Consider the following 18,425-nt stretch of genomic DNA (forward strand, 5'->3'; position numbering starts at 1 on the left):
GACCCGGATGCGGGGTTTGATCCAGGACGCTGGGATCATGACCTGAGCCAAAGGCAGACACTTAAAAACTGAGCCACCCAGGCACCCCTGGTATTATTACTTTTTGAACATCTGAGACTAATTACATAGGATGGAATTGCCACATTAGATGACTTGGAATTTGCCTCAAAGCTCCTTTCCTAAGATCACACATCACGAAAGTTATTCTTTGTTTTTCACTCTTCTTGACACTTGAACAATGTTATTCTTTCCCCCAAGTTTCCTGTAGGAAATGTGTCCTTGGAGATACTGCAATAGAGTAAAGGCTCCTGGAAGGCACAGGATGGTCGAGACACTGCCAACTATACTACCAGGTAAGCCCACGACTTAGGTCAAGCAGGGCTTTTCTGGATTCAGAAAAGGGGGTAAAAAAGCTGCACTCTGGGGGCTGTCCACACCACTTATACTTCCACCTCTGTAAAGTAGTCTGAAAAGTACCTGTTGGCCAGCTTTGTTCATCTTAGTGCAGAGATAAATACACATCTCATGTTTCTTGTTGCACATTTCATTATTAATACACTGCAGAAGCCAGACAGTGCTTAGTAAAAAAGAATGGGGTAGAAAAGCATGCTTGTAATGGCTTTTCATGAAACTCGCACTTGGACCTAGAGCTTATTCTGTGAACACAGGTCTTCTCTGTTTCCTAGGTGCCAGGAAGTATTCAAAGCACCACAAAGCCTCACAACAGCCCTTGTTATATTTCTTACTGTATGGATAAGGATTCTCAAGTATAGAAAGGTCACTACCTCTTCCAAAGCCACAAAGCCAATAAATGGCAGAGCGAGACCTGGATTTAGCCGCTATCGAGATGTTAATGAGAAATTCATTATATATAACTCAAAAAGGGACAAAGGGGAAAAAAAGTATAGACTGGGAAGTTCTAGTCTATGCATATGAATAATTCTAGAAGAACAAGCTGAGGGAACGGTAACACAGCAATATTTAAGATTACAGCCAGAAATGTCCCAGAACTGAAGAATATGAATGCTCAGATCGAGAGTACATGATGTGCAGTGAACATGTAGATAAAAATAAGTCCACATGTCGACAATTACAATATACCCAGGTCTTACTACTAAAGGAATAAAAATTAAATGTGCAGCTTCCAAACCAAGAGATAGAAAAACATGAATACTAAAAATTTTATCAAATTTTGAAACTATATCAATTAGCAAGGCAGGAAGGAGGAAAAAATAAAAAGGATGGTGAACAAAAAAATAAGATTAGGTTGAACTTTATGAAACTCGTTTTCACAGGTCTAACATGGTTGAATATCAATTTCACATGGCTCAACCTAAAAGAAATCCAAATTTAATAGTCACAATAAATGTAGATGCATCAAACTCACCCATTAAAAAATGACTGGAGTGAAATGAAAATATAAATCCAGCCATTTAATAGAGATATACATAAAATAAAATCACAGATGGCTGAAAGAAACAGAAAAAAAAAAAAAAGAAGAAGAAAGAAAAACAGACATACCAGGAAAATGTTAAACAGACTAAAAGTAGTATAGCAATATCAAAACCAGGGTAAAAAAATTAATACAGATATAGTGAACACTGGGTTTAAAAACAAGAATATACTATCAATCACTGCATCCAATGATGCAGCCTTGAAAAATAAAAGAACAAATTGAGAAACTGTCAAATCCATAATTATAGGGGAGGTTTTTTTAAAATACAAATTAATCAGAATCTAACACATCATGTACTAAGAAACAGAAAAAACCCCAGAAGTAACAGGCAACCAAATAGTTATTTTCAACTGCAGAGGAAGCATTTTTAAAAAGCTGAACACTTTCTAGGTCAAAAAGGAGGTTTCAACCCATTTGAAATAGATCATATTCATATACAGGTCATGTTCTCTGACCATGATGAAATTAATCTAGAAATCACTAATAAAAAATGAGCAAATCAAAAAGCAGAAAGAGGGGCACCTGGGTGGCTCAGTGGGTTAAAGCCTCTGCCTTCAGCTCAGGTCATGATCTCAGGGTCCTGGGATAGAGCTCCGCATCGGGCTCTCTGCCTGGCAGGGAGCCTGCTTCCTCCTCTCTCTGCCTGCCTCTCTGCCTACTTGTGATCTGTCTGTCAAATAAATAAATAAATAAAAAGGCAGAAAGAAATGTACCTAGAAACATTTAAATGTATTTCTAGGTCATCCTGAGTTAAGCAGAAATCAAATGGAATTCACCAACTACTTAGGAATAAGAATGAAAATACATAAAACAATAGGCTGCACTGAAGTGTTCATAGATACAGAGTCCTTTTTTTTTTTTAAGATTTTATTTATATATTTGAGAGAGAATGAGAGAGAGAGCATGAGAAGGGGGAAGGCCAGAGCAAGAAGCAGACTCCCCACCGAGCACGTGGGACTTGATCCTGGGACTCCAGGATCATGACCCGAGCCGAAGGCAGTTGCTCAACCAACTGAGCCACCCAGGCAGCCCAGATACAGAGTCCTTAATGACTATTAGAAAACAAAAATATTTTTAAATAACAGATTAAGCATTTAACTAAAGAAGGGAGAGACCAGATTAAACACAAAACAGGAGATAATTACACAGAAAACAAATTTTTAAAAAATGAGATAAAGGAAAAGCTACTTTTTTGAGAATTAAAAATTGCAAATCGCTAGCAAGATTATTTAAAGAAAAAGAAAAGTAATAAAAATATTAGAAATGAGAATAACTACATAATTATATAACTTGTGAAAATGTTCTAAAACTGTAAGATAATGCTGTGAACAAATGACAAAAAAACCCAGGCCTTTCAGTTATTGTGAATTACCCAAATCCTAATTGCTACTGGGCTAATAACTAAAGCTCTTGACCTCTGTGAAAATTAATGGAGAGAAACCTCATGAAAAGTCAGGAGCCTGGCGGGGGCAGGGGAGGAGGCAGGAAAGGGGAGCCATACCACCCAACTTCAGTTATAAGAATGTCAATTACAGACTCCAACAAAAGAATGGTCAAAAGGAATTCACTAACTACAGGTCCCAACAGGGAAAGATGTACACGCATCTTCTACAAGAAATTGAGTATCTCCTGCACCTCAGCAAATGAGAAACCATCATCACCCCGAACTCCTGCTTTTCTCTAATGAAATTTCACTCAAAACAGCTTCTCCTGGGGCACTTGGGTGGCTCAGTCTCTTAGTCAAGAGTCTGCTTGAGATTCTCTCTCCCTCTGACCCCTCAGGGGCATGCTCTCTCTCCCTCAAAACAAACAAACAAGCAAACAAACAAACAAACAAACCCTCTTCCCAATTTCTTCCTCCATAAAATAAGTATTTCCCTTTGATTATTGGATTTGCCTACGGTTTTGTGTAGTTTGTCCTGAATTGCAATTCTCTGTTATTCCCAAATAAACCCCATTTTGCAGGTAAAGTAACGGGCTGTTTTATAACTCCTGCAAACCTTCCACTTTGGTGCAGGGAATTCTTGGTTTTGACACCAGTAAAATGAGCTATATTCCTAATCCCCCTTTTTAAAGAGGTTTTAAATTTATTTGATAGAACAAAAGAGAGCACAAGGTGGGAAAGCAGCAGTCGGAGGGAGAGGGAAAAGCAGGCTCCCCTCTGAGCAGGGAACCTGATGGGGGGCACATTTCCAGGATCCCAGGATCATGACCTGAGCTGAAGGCAGATGCTTAACCAACTGAGCCACCCATGCACCTCCTCATAATCCCTTTTCTGAGTATTCCCTTCATCCTCTAGTACTAATTAAAATATTGCCAAGAAGACCACTTCCTAAGCAGCTTATTTTTTCTAAAGATTATTTATTTGAGACAGAGAGCACAAGTGAGAGGGAGGCACAGAGGAACAGGGAGAGAATCTCGAGTAGACTTCTCAATGAGCATGGTGCCCAACATGGGGCCTGATCTCATAACCCTTGAGAACATGACCTGTGCCAAAATCAAGAGTCGGGCGGTACTAAACCAACTGAGCCACCCAGGCATCCTATAGTAATCTTCAAGAGGAGGATGCTTTTCTTCCCTATCTCACATACCACTCAATCTGGAGGGGGTGGTAGATACATCCCCTGTTCCTTACTGCTGATTGAAGACTGTTGCTTTTCCCTAAGAAGGCCCAAGTCTTTTAAAGAATGTGCCAGTCCATCCTTGTCACTGTCATCTATCGCCTTCCCTACCAGTTCCACTGCTAGTCTTGTCATAACATTCTTGGTCATTTTAGCATCTATGTAGTCCATTTTTCAATACCCTGGCCTCTCAGATCTTTGTTCTGCCCTCCTCCAATGAAACTGTCCTCTACTACATCTCACCAATGTACTTTCATGCTATATCCCTAGACCCTGCCAGTACTGATCATTTCCATTTTAAGCATCACAATCTCTGGTCGCCATCACCCCCCCCACCCCCGCCAATCCTTGCTCTTCCAACTCAATTACTCCAATAATCCTAGATCTTTGGCTTCCTTCACAGGGGTCTCCACTCCAGACCCTCCCTCTTCTTACTTTCTGTTGCCCCCTTCATTTTCTCCAGGTCTGCTACTCTGCTTAGATCCATGGCTCTTTATCATTAGTGTCATCCTGGGCTCCCTATTCTTTTCTCTCACTTGCTGGAATATCCCAATCCTAACTAAATCCAACTTTCTGCTGAGTTTGCATCTCACTTGAGGGGCTGAATATGGCTAAAGAAAACATGAGAGCATGCTGAATGGCCTCATTTCCAATTTATAACCACAAACCTCAAGCAGGCTCTCAGCACTGTGCAGAGTTCTCCTGAATTTCCTACTTGCCTCCTTCAACGTGCTTGTTTTACACGTCCACGGATTTTCAGTACCTTTCCCACCTTCCTCACTCACAGGTGGCAATTTCACCCAAAACACAGAAGCTGTCAGAGAATTTCCATACTCCCATGAACACATTTACCATCCTGTAGGCATGGTGATCGCGAACACTGTGCCTTTTTCCCACGACTCGAGGCCCGAATTATCCCTGTTCCTGTCTGAAGCCAACTACCTTCCTTCTCACCCACTCGAGTTAAATGCTCTTGCTGTTAATACTCCCCTCTCAAAAGTTACCCTGAGTGGGATCATTCCCATCAACACACAGACTGCACTATATACCATCTTTGAAAAAAGAATCTCCTGTAATCGCACAATCCCCCCAGCTAACACCTCCACTTCTCTCCTTTCTCCGATGATGCCTCCAAAGCATTGCCACCCCTACTGCCTCCACTGCTGCCCCCCACTTTGCTTCCCCCACTCTTTTCTCAAGCTGATTTTATTTGAAGTAAAGCGGAGTGCACAAGACATAAATTTAGAGCTGAATGAGTTATCACACAACAAATGCCCATGTAACCATGACTCAAAGGAAGAGAGAGAACATGGCCAGCACCACAAGTCCCCTTGCTCCCATTACGTTTTCTTTCTCCCCTAAGCAATCACTGTCCTAACCCTTACCATCATGGTTTTGTGGTGCCTGTTTCAGGCCTTCCTAGAGACAGCATAATTCCATATATACTCTTCTGTGACTCTAGCTTGGTATAAATGGTGAAATTCATTCACGTTGTGGCTTTTGTTCATTTCCACTGCTTGTAAAGCATTCCATCGTATGGATCTACCACAATCACTGCTGATGCACATTTAGATTATTTCAGTTTGGAGCCAATATAAAAGTACTACCATTAACATTTTTGGCCTTGTCTCCCGAAGCATTCATGCATGCATCTGTTACACACACCCAGGTGCAGATCTGCGGGGTCATGAAGTATGCTGCTGCTCATTTTACTAGATACTGGCATGTTTTTCAATGTGGGTGTAACAATTTACACTGCCACCAACACTATATGAGAGTATGAAGTGGTATTTCATTAGTTTTGTGTTTTCTTGATTACTAAAAAGGTTGAGCATCTTGTCTTATGTTTATTAGTCATTTGGATTATCTCTTCAAGTCTTTCGTCCGTTTTTCTTTTCCTTTTTGATGTGTAGGAGTTATTTATATATTCTGGATCTGAGCATTTTGCTGGTTATAAGTATCATAAATTTCTTCTGTGACTTTCCACTTTTTTTTTTTTAAATTAACAAAAAGTCTTTAATGCAGCCCCATTTATCAAACTTTCCCTGCATTTTTTGGGTGTTTCTAAGTCCTGTTTAAAAAAATCTTCCTCTCTCTCAAGATCATAATAAATTCTGTGTGATCTGCTAGGAGCTTTATTGCTTTGCCCTCACATTTATATCTGTAATACACATGAAAATGATTTTCTACATTGTGTGAGGAAAAGTTAGTTTCAGTTTTGTCTTTAAATTATTATCAGGATGATTCAATACTATTTACTTTTTTCTTTAGAAGAACATCCTTCTACTATTAAGCAGTGCTATCTTTGTCCTAAACCAAGTGTTCAAGTCTGAAGTGTTCAAAAGATATGGGACTGGTTACAGACTCCCTATTTTGTTTCACCAATGTGTGTGTCTATCCTTGCAAAAATATCTTAATTATTATACCTTCTTGAGACATTTTGGTAACTGTTATTGCAAATCCTCCAACCTTATTCTTCTACAAAAATGTCTGGCTATTCTTGGTCTCTGCACTTCCAGTTACATTTGGGAACCAATCTGTCAAATTATACACACACACAAATGTGGTGACTAGAAATTCACTGACTCTATAAATCAATTTGGAGAAAACCAACATTTTATAATATTGAACTGTCCACCCATAAAGATGGGCATTGTTCCATTAATTAGATCTTTAATTTCTCTCAATAACATTTTGGAATTTTCTTTGAAGAGAGTTTCTGATATTTGATATTTTTTATTGCACTGTAAGTGGTATTTTTAAAAAAAATCTGTTGCCCATCTTTTGTTAGAAAACTGACATAGAAATATAATTATCTTCATTATAAGTATCAACCTTAAAACAATCAGTACTTATTGATCCTAATCTTTTATCTATACTTCTGAATTTTCATTATATATATAAAAATGGATTCCATACCCAATGTGTGGCTTGACTGAACTCATGACTGCAAGATCGAGTCACATGCTCTACCAACTGAGCCAGCCAAGTACCTCTGAATTTATATTTTTAAAATTTCTACTTTCTCCACTCTAATATTTATCTTCTTCTAGTGATAACCTTAAAAACTGCAACACACTACCTTGATTTATTAAAGTCTAATACTAATTGCTATCTTTACCACCCACAACTTGACAATACATACACACCCCAAAAAAACCTTACAAATGTTTAACTCCATTTATCCCCACCCAAAGAAAATGCTTTGTTCCGTATTTTTATTTTACTGATATTTTATGTGATAAGATATTCTTTACATAGTTGACCTTCATTTGCCTACATATTTACCAATTCTACTGTTCTTCCTTCATTTCCATACCTGATCATTCCAGTGGGATCATTTTCTTTCTGCTTAGAGAACACCCTTTAGTGTTTTTTAGGGTAATGGATTATCTCAGTTTTGTTTCTCTTATAGGTCTTTATTTTTGAAAGATATCTGTGCTGGGTATAAAATTTTAGGCTTATTTAAAGTTATCTCAGACTCTAAAAGACACCTTGTTATTATCTTTTGGCTTCCTTATTTTTTCTCTTGAGAAGTCAGGTGAGAAGTAGCTGTCAGACTTACTGTTGGACCTTTGAAGGTGATCTTTATCTTCCCCCTCCAACCCTTTGCTTGTTTTTACAATTCTTTTCTCTAGCTCTGGCTTCCAACAGTTTTATTATGATATTCCCAAGTATGATGTGGCAGGTATCCTCCTGAAGGTTCATCAAACTTACTGATTCTGTGCCTTAATGTTTTTAACATTAGTTTTAGAAAATCCTTGGCTATTATACTTTTGAATATTGGTACTCCTCTATTCTCTTATTTTGACTACAATTTGTTGGTAATCCTAGACCTCTTTATCTCCTGTATCTCTTACTATCTCTATTTTCCATCCTCTATGTTTCATTCTGGATATTTACTTCTGATCTATGATTCAGCTCACTAATTCTCTCTTTAGCTATGTCTAGTCTGCTGCTAAACCCATCCATTAGTCTTTACTTTTTATTACTGTACTTCTCCAGTTCTAGAACTTCCACTTGGTTATTTTTTTTTTTAAGATTTTATTTATTTATCTGACAGACAGAGATCACAAGTAGGCAGAGAGGCAGGCAGACAGAGGGGGAAACAAGCTCCCCGCTGAGCAGAGAGCCCGATGTGGGACTTGATCCCAGAACCCTGGGATCATGACCTGAGCCGAAGGCAGGGGCTTTAACCCACTGAGCCACCCAGGCACCCCTCACTTCATTATTTTCTAACAGATTCTAGTTCTCTGCTGAAATTCTCAATCTTGTTTTTAAATCTTGAAAACATTATTATGTACAATCATTTTAAAGTCTATGTCTGATAACTCTATTACTTAGAGTCATTCTGGGTCTATTTTCATTGTCTATTGTTTTGTTTTCTTTCATGTGCCTTGTTTCCTTGGGTGTCTAGTGTAAACCAGACACTGTGTACGAAATACCATTTAAAAATTTACTGGCCTAATAACTTCCTTCAGAGAGGATTTACATTTGAATTTAGGGGGAGCCAGGGCAGCAGTAAATTTGATTTTCTGGATTAAGATGGTTTAAACTTGGGCTTCAGTTACCACCAGGGCTGATCGACTTCAATTTCATCATTATTTCTAGGAACCTAAACTAAAACATGGAGGAAGGGATATGTGACTCTCCCCCCTCAAAACACACATACACAGACTTGATAGGTTCTGGACTCCAGGTGTTATACCCCAGCCCCAAAATGCTATCAAAGGTACTATTTATGAACACTACATCTGAAACTAATGATGTACTATATGTTGGCTAACTAACTGAATTTAAATAAAAAAAATAATAAATCATATGGAATGTACAAAAAAAAAAAAAAAGTACTATTTAGGTATTCACCTTCTGGAACGCATCAAGGTAAAAGTTCCAGGCTTGTTTCTCTGAGTCTTTACCTTCTCCCATAGTTTGGCTCTGAAATTCTTCACTGCCTTCTAACCTCTATATGGTTTTAAGCAAATAATTTATAGAGAGAGAGAGAGAAAGAGAGAGAGAGAGATTTTCCCCCCCGACTTTCTAACTGTCCTTAACTGAAGAGGTATCACCAAGGCTGCGCCATCACAGAAACTGGAAGTCTTCCTCATTGTTTTAAATCAGAATTTCATTCCTATTACTCCACAGAAACAATTTTATCTAAGTTCCAACAGCATCCATATACAGAAATTCATGGGTCAGTTTAGAGACTTCATCATCTCAGAATTTAACAGAGTTGACCACTTACTCCTTAAACATTTGCTTGACTTCCACATACTTTCCCCCTCATACCTCGTTCTCTTACCCTTTTGCTAGATCTTCCTCCTCTTCTCACTCTTCAAAAGCTGAAATGTCAATCATCTGACTTAAACTCTTCTTCATCTCATCCACTCCGAAGGCTATCTCAACGAAGCCCATGACTTTATATTCACTTGTCCAAATTCACAGCTCCAGTTTCAATATCTCCCCTGAACTCCAGGCTTTTATAAATATATGCTTATTGATTTCCTTCCCCATATTTCTATTTTCCTCTTCTCTCTATCTTGGCAAGTATCATTGTAATTGAGATGACTACTCGGGCCTAAATTTACTTTTCCTTTTCTCTTTTACTCCATATCCAACCCAACAACATTCTGATAGGTTCCATCGTAAAAAAAAGGCAGTCAGAATTTTAAAATATCTGCACCTGTGCTAGCCTGGTCCATGCCACTATTATCTTCTGCATGAACTACTGTAGCTTGAAAATGTAAATTGGTAAATCAGTGTGGGAGTAGTTTTTTTTTAAAAATTGAGTGAAATAAAAAAGTGCATACCTCTCAGCACGATTTCACTTCTACTGTCAAACACTTCTGGTCATGACTCTTGATAACAAATACATTTTATGTTAATCTAATACATGCTGAAATAATGATTAATGAAAAAATACTTTTACATAAAACACACCCTGCTATCTTCTACTTCATTAATTAAAGTTCTAAGAGGTATTGACTAAACTGATTTTATGATCCATTAGTGAGTAAAGGGTCCTAAACTGTAACTTGAAAAGCACTGTTCTACAGAAAACTGTTAACATCTGCAGAAGAGAATACATGTAAAAGGATGTTTACAGAGACACTGCAACCATAAAATATATATACAAAAAGCAAAAGAACAATAGATAAATTGTGGCATATTCATACAATGGACTTTTACAAAGCAGTTAAAATGAATGACCCAGAACTACATGCACTGACATGGGTACATCTCCAAATCAATGCTTAGGCAAAAACAATTCTTAAAAAGTTGTATACAAGGATATGTGCCTATGCTCTACTACCACTTGTTAAGTAAAAATACAAAACTATAAACTATATTATTTATATATATGTAGATATGAATAAGTACTTTTAAAGCATGAACAGTAATAGTACGTAGAAAAACCAGAGCAATGGTTAGAGAGAAATGTGATGCAACTGGGAGGAGTATACAAAGAGATTCAACTACAGCCGTAAGGTTTTATTGCTAAAAGCAAAATAAAAAGAAAATATGGCAACTTAAGATTCAATAAAAGGCTGGTGGTTGGAACAAAGGTTTGTTATCTCCTATAGCTTCCTGAATGTTTACACCATTTTTAAAAAATAACAGTTAAAGAGAAGGCTAGTTTTTGCAAAAAAGAAGTAAAATTTTCAAGAGATCCCTAGTAAATGATGGAAAATACATGATAAAAAGTACTTTAAGACAAATATCTTGAAGCAAAAAAACCTTTTTTTTATTTTTAAACTACTTTATTTCTTCAAGAGAGACAGAGCACAAATGAGGGGAGGGACAGAGGGAGAGGGACAAGCAGACTCCCTGCTGAGCATGGAGCCAGACTCAGGACTCCATCCCAGGACTGTGAGAACCTGACCTGAGCCAAAGTCAGATGCTTAACCAACTGAAGCACCCAGGCACCCCAAGCATGTATTTTTTAAAGATTCTATTTATTTATTTGAGAGAGAGAGAGAGAGAACGAGCAAGTGCACACATGTGCTTGGGGGAGGGGCAGAGGGAGAGGGACAAGCAGACTCCCTGCTAAGCAGAGAGCCTGACACAGGGCTCCATCCCAGGACTCTGGGATCATGACCTGAGCAGAAGGCAGGCCCTTGACTAACTGAGCCACCCAGGTGTCTCCACCCAAGCATATTTTTAAACTACTCATTACCACATCTTTCTGAGGCAAAAGATAGAACAAAAACAACAACAAAAATACACACACACATATATCTATCAGGGAATTTTCTAAAGTTCTGTAACAGAAAATTTACATTTCATGAAGCAGGTAGAAACCAAATTAGAAAACAAAGGTATGAAAAAGTAGTATTTATGCTAGAATGTACACAATAAAATTTTATGTAACAGAAACAAAACACCTATCAGCCTTAGAAATACCAATTATTTATAGAGCAAATATGTTACTGAAAACACTTGGGAAAGTTAAAATCTTAAAAATTGAAAGCAAAGCAACATCCACGAATTCATCAAAATCATCCAGAGGAGCTTATCTAAAAAATAAACAGAATTCTACTAAATATGTTATTTAAATCTGTTTCCAGAATTTAACTTAGCATTAAAAGGAATAGTTAAGAAAGTGACAAAAAAATAATTTCCAGCAATTAGGTAAAGAAAGAAGAGAATTTAGAGCCAGACCTGGATCCAAACTCAATTTAATTATCCTGGGCCACAGCAATTTTTTTGAAGAACTTTAACAGCAACACCCTGATTCATGGAACTCATTATTTTTCTTATAATTTATTTATTTTATCTGAGAGATCACATGCATGCATGAGTGGAGGGAGGGGCAAAGGGAGAGAGAATCTCCCAGACTCCCCACTGAGCACGGAGCCTGACGCAGGGTTCAATCCGAGGACCCTGAGATTATGACCTGAACCAAACCCAAGAGCTTAATCTTTAAACTGAGACACCTAGGCACCCCAGAACTGATTATTCTTTAAAAGAAAGTTAAATTTACTTTAAAAACTAGAAAGAGTAAAATGCTATTGTTATACTAAATATCTCACAACCGTTTATATGTATAAAAGTGGTAAAGTGTAGGGTTTTGTGTCTACATTTTTTAAATGTCAGATAACAATGACAAAAACTTAGCAATAAAAAACTTAACAAATAAAAAATTCAAGAGACTAGCTCAAAGATAGTCTAGAAATTTCCCCTGGAAGAAGAATAAAGATAAGACAAAAATATAAGAGACTAAGAGAACCAATTCAAGTAGTCCAAAGCCTGGCTAATCGGAGTTCTAAGAAGGAAAAACAGATGGATGGGACATTCAACAGACCTGTCCAATGGGGATGCACATGACTGACTAGACTGCACAACTTTAGTACCAGAAGTACACAATTCAGCTGACTTGAAGGATACTGGTACAAAATGTCGTTAACCTACCAAACCACAGCCAAGAGAGGGACAGAGGAATAGTTGATGACACTAGTGATGCAGTCCACAAAATGCAGGCTGAGGAAAGATACAAGATACTCTGCCTGGTCTCTGGGGGGAAAAAATGGAGAGGGAACCTGCAGAGACTGAGAGAGGCTTGAGAGACATGTGCACCATTTGCATCGTGTGGCCCTTATTTGGATCCTGATAAAAACACTACAGGAGTGCCTGGGTGGCTCAGCTGGCTGGATGACTGCCTTTAGCTTGGGTTGTGGCCCTTGGGTCCTAGGGTCGAGTCCCATGTAGGGCTCTCTATTTGGTGGGGAACCTGCCTCTTCCTCTGACCCTCCCCCTGTTAATGCTCTCTCTCTCACCTTCTCTCTCTCAAATGAATAAAATCTTTAAAAAAAAACATTACAAAAAAAGAAAAGTATGACATAACTAGGGAAATCTGAACACCAACTAAGTATTTCATGTTATTATGGAGTCACTGTTAAATTAATTTTTTAGGCGTGAAATGGTATCATGACGTTCCTTCCTATATGAGTCTTCATCTTTCAGAGATACACACCGGAATATTTACAAATGGTACACCTTTACCTGGAACTGGATAATATACTTCTAATCACACTTAGTTGGTTATTCACAAAAGGCCACAAACCAGAGGGGCTTTACAATAGGACTGCTGCTGCTGTCAAGTCGCTTGGCTAATTCCAGAGCTAATGACCCAAGTGAGAGTTAAAACCAAATTAGAAACCACAGTGTATTTTATAACCTAATCCTGAAAGCAACACTCTATCACTTGTACTGTGTTCTGTACTTGTAAAGACTTACCCTAGAACAGTAGCAAGATACACAGAGGTATACATACCAGGTGACAGAGATTGCTGGGGGACTATGAGAGGGTGTAAGTAAGAGACAAGACTATTGGGCATTACTGAAGCAAGGTGAGGAACACGAGGGTTCCTTATACTACTGTCTTTCCATACACATTTGAAATTCCCCACAAAGTTACAAACAAACAAAAAACTTCAAAAGATACCTGCACAGAGATGGAGCAAGAAGGTGCAAAAAAGCTACTCAGGGACAGTAGCGACTTCGTGCCAACTTCATAAGCGGCCCACTCCCACAGAGAACAAACGGTTGGCAAGGACTGCATATCAGCAGCTTGTGCGAAGTGAGACTTTCAAATCTAGGCAGTCCTCATCAACCCCAAAATTTAGTGCACAAGCATGTGTATCACACCACTTAAACACTGTTCAAAACATAAATGTTCAATAAAATGTGTTGAGAACAGTAACATATATATAGCAGGCTACTCTACCAGGAACACTAACAATCAAGGCTCTTTTTAGCACAGACACCATTAACATTTCAACCGCAGGCTTCCCTGAAGAGTGCAGCTGTCTGTCTGTATCGTTCAGGAGGGTTAACAGCTTGGGAAAACTTAAGATTATAGCGAAGCTTCTTTTGACTGACCACCACTTAGCCAATCTGCTGGACAAACACACTAATACTCCCCATCCCCCAGATAGTTTAATTTTTTTTTTCACAGTTTAATTTTTATATGAACAATATTAAATGGTGGCCTTCTAGGACGCATTCACAGCTGTGCCATGTACTAAACTATAACTGCTTTTGCTTTCTCTGTACAACTTTAAAAATCTTCCCTGAAATTATAATATTTCCCCTGCTATGGTTTTCTATGCACTTACTAATTGCCTCCCAAACTCCCCATCGTCTAAATCTCTTCCAGAGGCCTTCAGCTGTACCATCATCCGTCTTCTTAAAGTCCTGCTTCCATCTGGGTGGTTACCTCTTGGCCTACCAACTGTCACCGAGGGCTCTCCCTTCACCATCCTCAAGGGATTCCTAAAACATTTGTTTTAGGCCAAATCCCCTGTCTTCCACAACTTCTGTCCATCTTTTTCTGAGTATAGGTCCTCATTTGGTGGATCATAATCTCCAGTAACCTTCCAAGAAAGGGTGTGTGGCAGTTCCATGTTATGAGACTTCTCATTTCCAAAAACGTCCTTTTTTAACCTATGCATTTGATTGCAAGTAAGGACAGATACAGAATTCTAGACTGGCAATTCTTTTCCTCTGAAATTTTGCTCCTTTATTTCCAGGGTTGCTGCTGAGTTGCACTAAGTTTTGCCCTTTTCTTTCTGTCTTTTTAAACTCCATTCTTGGTTTTCCTAATGTATCTTTTGAATAACATCCTATTGCTTTATGGTTGTAATATGCTTTCTTATTTCATTGGGATTAATTCTTTTTAAGTTTTCTTCTCCCTGAAGAGTTTTTGCTTCCTCCAACTTGTGTTATTTCTCTTCTGGGCACTATACTTTTCATGTTTGAGTGTTTCTTGTGATTGTCTAGTATTCCTTGGTTATGTATTTATTATAAAAATAGGGAACCAAAAAGCTGAATATTAGCTTGGAGTGATGATTACTATGAGGTTTGGTTTTTTTTTTTCCCTCTGTGCCTAGTCCTACCCTATCAAGAATGATCCTCCAATCTCTTGCCTGGAGAAAGATGGCCTGGCTGTTGGTGCTAATGGGAGGCCCAGAGGGCAAGGCGACTATGGTCTCAGGAGCCAAATGTGTACGTTCACCTGCTCCATGTGTTTTCTATATAGTTCCTTTGCTTCTAATGGGAAGCTGTGTAATGGGGTCTGCTGTCCTCTAGCCCAGGTACCTTATGTTACCTTCTTCATGTGGGGCAACTGGTCCTCTTACATTGGTAGTGGGAATGTAAATCAGTACAATCATCCAGGAAAAATGTCTGATAGCACATACTAATGCTGTATAAATGTATAATCTATTCCTTTCCCCGTACATACCAAACAGAAATGAGCGCCTAAGTCCTCCAAAAGACATGCACAAGAATGTCACAAATGCTTTACTCGTAAGAGTCAAAGGTGGAGACAACCCAAATGTCTATGAGTGTGTAAATAAGTTATGGAATATTCATCCACACAACACACATATCTTGATGTGGATGACGATTAGACAGGTACGTATGTATATGTAAAAATTTAGTCATCTGTACGCCTATGACTATATACATTACCATTTTAAGTTACATACCTCTTAAAAAAATCTTTTTTAAAAAGCCGATTATAGGAATGTTTTGAGAAGTTTAAAATCCCTTACTAATCTGTTAAGATAAATTATTATTTTCCAAAGCCTAAAATTTATAGCCTAATGATCAGGAGAATTTTTATCAGTATTTAAATTTAAGTGGGTAAGTAATAACTTAGTGATCAAACATTCACTTTAAGAACACTCAACACTAAAGTGTAATTTATTGGGAACTCAGAACACACTTTTCATTCAAATTCAATGCTGTCAGGACCACACCAGATACTTACCCTTCTAACCTGACATCTGGTAAAGATCTGTTGAGTGCGATCATCTCACTCGCCATTAAATTGAACTGATTGATTTTAAACATCTCTTTCATCTTTTCTTGATCCTCTTTAGGAATGACGACTGGTTTCCCCATTTCTCCAGGACCTTCATGAGGCTTTTGTATTGGCTCTAGAACTAAGAATACAAAAGAAAGTTAACTAACATCAATTTTATAGCAATTGATAAATGTTTCTATTTTAATAATATGAGTTTAAACTGTGCCCTCAACAACCAGAGCCATTTCTGAGCCCTTCCTCTCCCAGTCTGTAAAACCTCCTAGCGGCTGCCCTGTCCTCCTCCTCCACACCAGCGTCCTCACTCAAGACCTCCTCACCCTGCACTACTCACCTGCATCATGCACAGCCTTGGCATTCCCATCTCAAATATCGTTACCACATTAACCCTCTAAAGCACGACTTTCATTGTGGTATTCCTGTGAGCTCTAGAGTCTAACTCTTTAATAGGGAATTTAACCTTTCAAAATCGACCATCTGCTCAGCCCTCTACCAAGCCACTCCCCACCCCTACTTCGGTACTTAATCCTTCAGTCAAACAGCAACTTGCTACTTTCCTTCATATGTGCCTCGTATTTTCCTGCTTTGGTGCCTTTGCTCACAGAAGTCCCCTCTCACTGCACCTCCAAGTCTTATTTCTGTAATACCAAACACCTACTTGTCTTTTAAGACCCAGCTAAAAGAGATCCTCTTGTCTGCAGCTTTTCCAAATCTCTCTACAGTGATCATCTACTACTCTTGAATGCCACATCATTTCATCATCAAGAGCTCTTACATCTCTTATCAACTGCTACCTCCTATGATTGCTAACCTGTCCTGTGGGCCCCCCACTAGATTACATCTCTTTTTAGCTCTGGTTTGATTCATTCGTGTACCTTTCGTGGAATTCATAATACTGTCCTATCGGAGTTTTATAACTATATGCTCAATTAAATGTGAACACTATTCAAAATAAGTCAAAATGAAATCCTAGAATCAATTAAGACATTATAATAAGCATTAAGCAAGGTGGAGCATCATGAAAGATAATTCTACCCGGAAGTAATATTATCTCTTGGTATATACATAAAAAGAGTAATATTCAGGGGCGCCTGTGTGGCTCAGACAGTTAAACGTCTGCCTTCAGCTCAGGTCATGATCTGAGGGTCCTGGGATCAAATGCCACGTTGGGCTCCCTATTCAGTGGGAAGTCTGCTTCTCCTACTTCCTTTGCCCCTGCCCCACTGGTGCACATGAGCACTCTCTCTCTCAGATAAATAAAATCTTAAAATTAAATTTAACTTAAAAAATAATATTTAGCAATTTCCAAATACTGTTTCTTGTTTTACACTTTTGAGATGTTCAGAAGTGTTTTCTGTAATTTTTTTTGCTTGTTTTCTATAATTTTAAAGTTATTTCCTTTACAACTTCAAGAAAAAAAAGTTCTCAGATACATTAAACTTGGAAAAAAGTATATTAAACTTCTCATCTAAAAGGCAAAAGGAGAGAATGAGGTAAGGCCAAGAATGGGATAAAAATACCTGTTTTGTACATTACTTGTTTATTTTTTTTTTTTTAAAGATTTTATTTATTTATTTGACAGAGAGATCACAAGTAGATGGAGAGGCAGGCAGAGAGAGAGAGAGAGAGAGGGAAGCAGGCTCCCTGCTGAGCAGAGAGCCCGATGCGGGACTCGATCCCAGGACCCTGAGATCATGACCTGAGCCGAAGGCAGCGGCTTAACCCACTGAGCCACCCAGGCGCCCCTACTTGTTTATTTTTAAAGCTGAAATTTCTATTCTCTCATTGTTTATTTTTTTAGGCACCTCTAAAAAGTCTCTACACAAAAATAGAGACATTGAGACAGTAGACAAACCATCTCTCTTCAGCCAGGTTTCATCTACCCAAGAATATCACTAGCTAGTAAAGCTGACCTGTAAGATGGTTGCTTCAGATGGTGGTACAAAGCAACCTACAAACACCAGGGCTGTAAAATATGAAATTATTGTGTCTTCAACAACTCTATCTAGAATATAAAAACATATCTTAGACAACCATCAAGAAAAAATGGTATAAAATAATTCTGTTCCTGTTCTCAGAATGAACTGTGATTTTAGGAGGGCATTAAAATATTAGGAAATAACTTTACAATTATAGAAAACTCATGTAAAACCATTTTTAAAAACCAATCCTGCCTAATGTTTGCCAAGTAACTAAGCTCTTTATTTTTTTAAATTTCATTTTATAATGTGTTCTTTTTTAAAGATTTTTTTATTTATTTACTTAACAGAGATCACAAGTAGGCAGAGAGGCAGGCAGAGAGAGAGAGGGGGAAGCAGGCTCCCTGCTGTGCAGAGCCCAATGTGGGGCTCGATCCCAGGACCCTGGGATCATGACCCGAGCCGAAGGCAGAGGCTTTAACCCACAGAGCCACCCAGGCACCCCAAAAGGGCGGGTGTGCTGCATGGGCCAGGAATTGAACCTGGGCCTCCCACGTGGCAGGTGAGAATTCTACCACTAAACCACCCGTGCACCTTAT

At 38.4% G+C, this 18,425-nt stretch overlaps 1 protein-coding gene and 1 non-coding gene across 2 annotated transcripts in view; both read right to left on the bottom strand.

Annotated features, from left to right (window-relative positions):
• The window catches only part of GALNT1 (polypeptide N-acetylgalactosaminyltransferase 1), a 76,174-nt gene that overhangs the window by 37,989 nt on the left and 19,760 nt on the right, over positions 1-18,425 (bottom strand). The window contains exon 3 of the mRNA XM_032859600.1: positions 15,854-16,028. Coding sequence (XP_032715491.1) covers positions 15,854-16,028 — 175 coding nt within the window. The remainder of the gene's footprint in view (positions 1-15,853; positions 16,029-18,425) is intronic.
• Positions 18,348-18,418, bottom strand: TRNAG-GCC. Its single transcript has one exon. It is a non-coding gene; the product is annotated as a tRNA-Gly (tRNA).

Source organism: Lontra canadensis, unplaced genomic scaffold (genome assembly GCF_010015895.1).
Source record: "Lontra canadensis isolate GAN:19392208 unplaced genomic scaffold, GSC_riverotter_1.0 scaffold17, whole genome shotgun sequence".
Taxonomy (NCBI): domain Eukaryota; kingdom Metazoa; phylum Chordata; class Mammalia; order Carnivora; family Mustelidae; genus Lontra; species Lontra canadensis.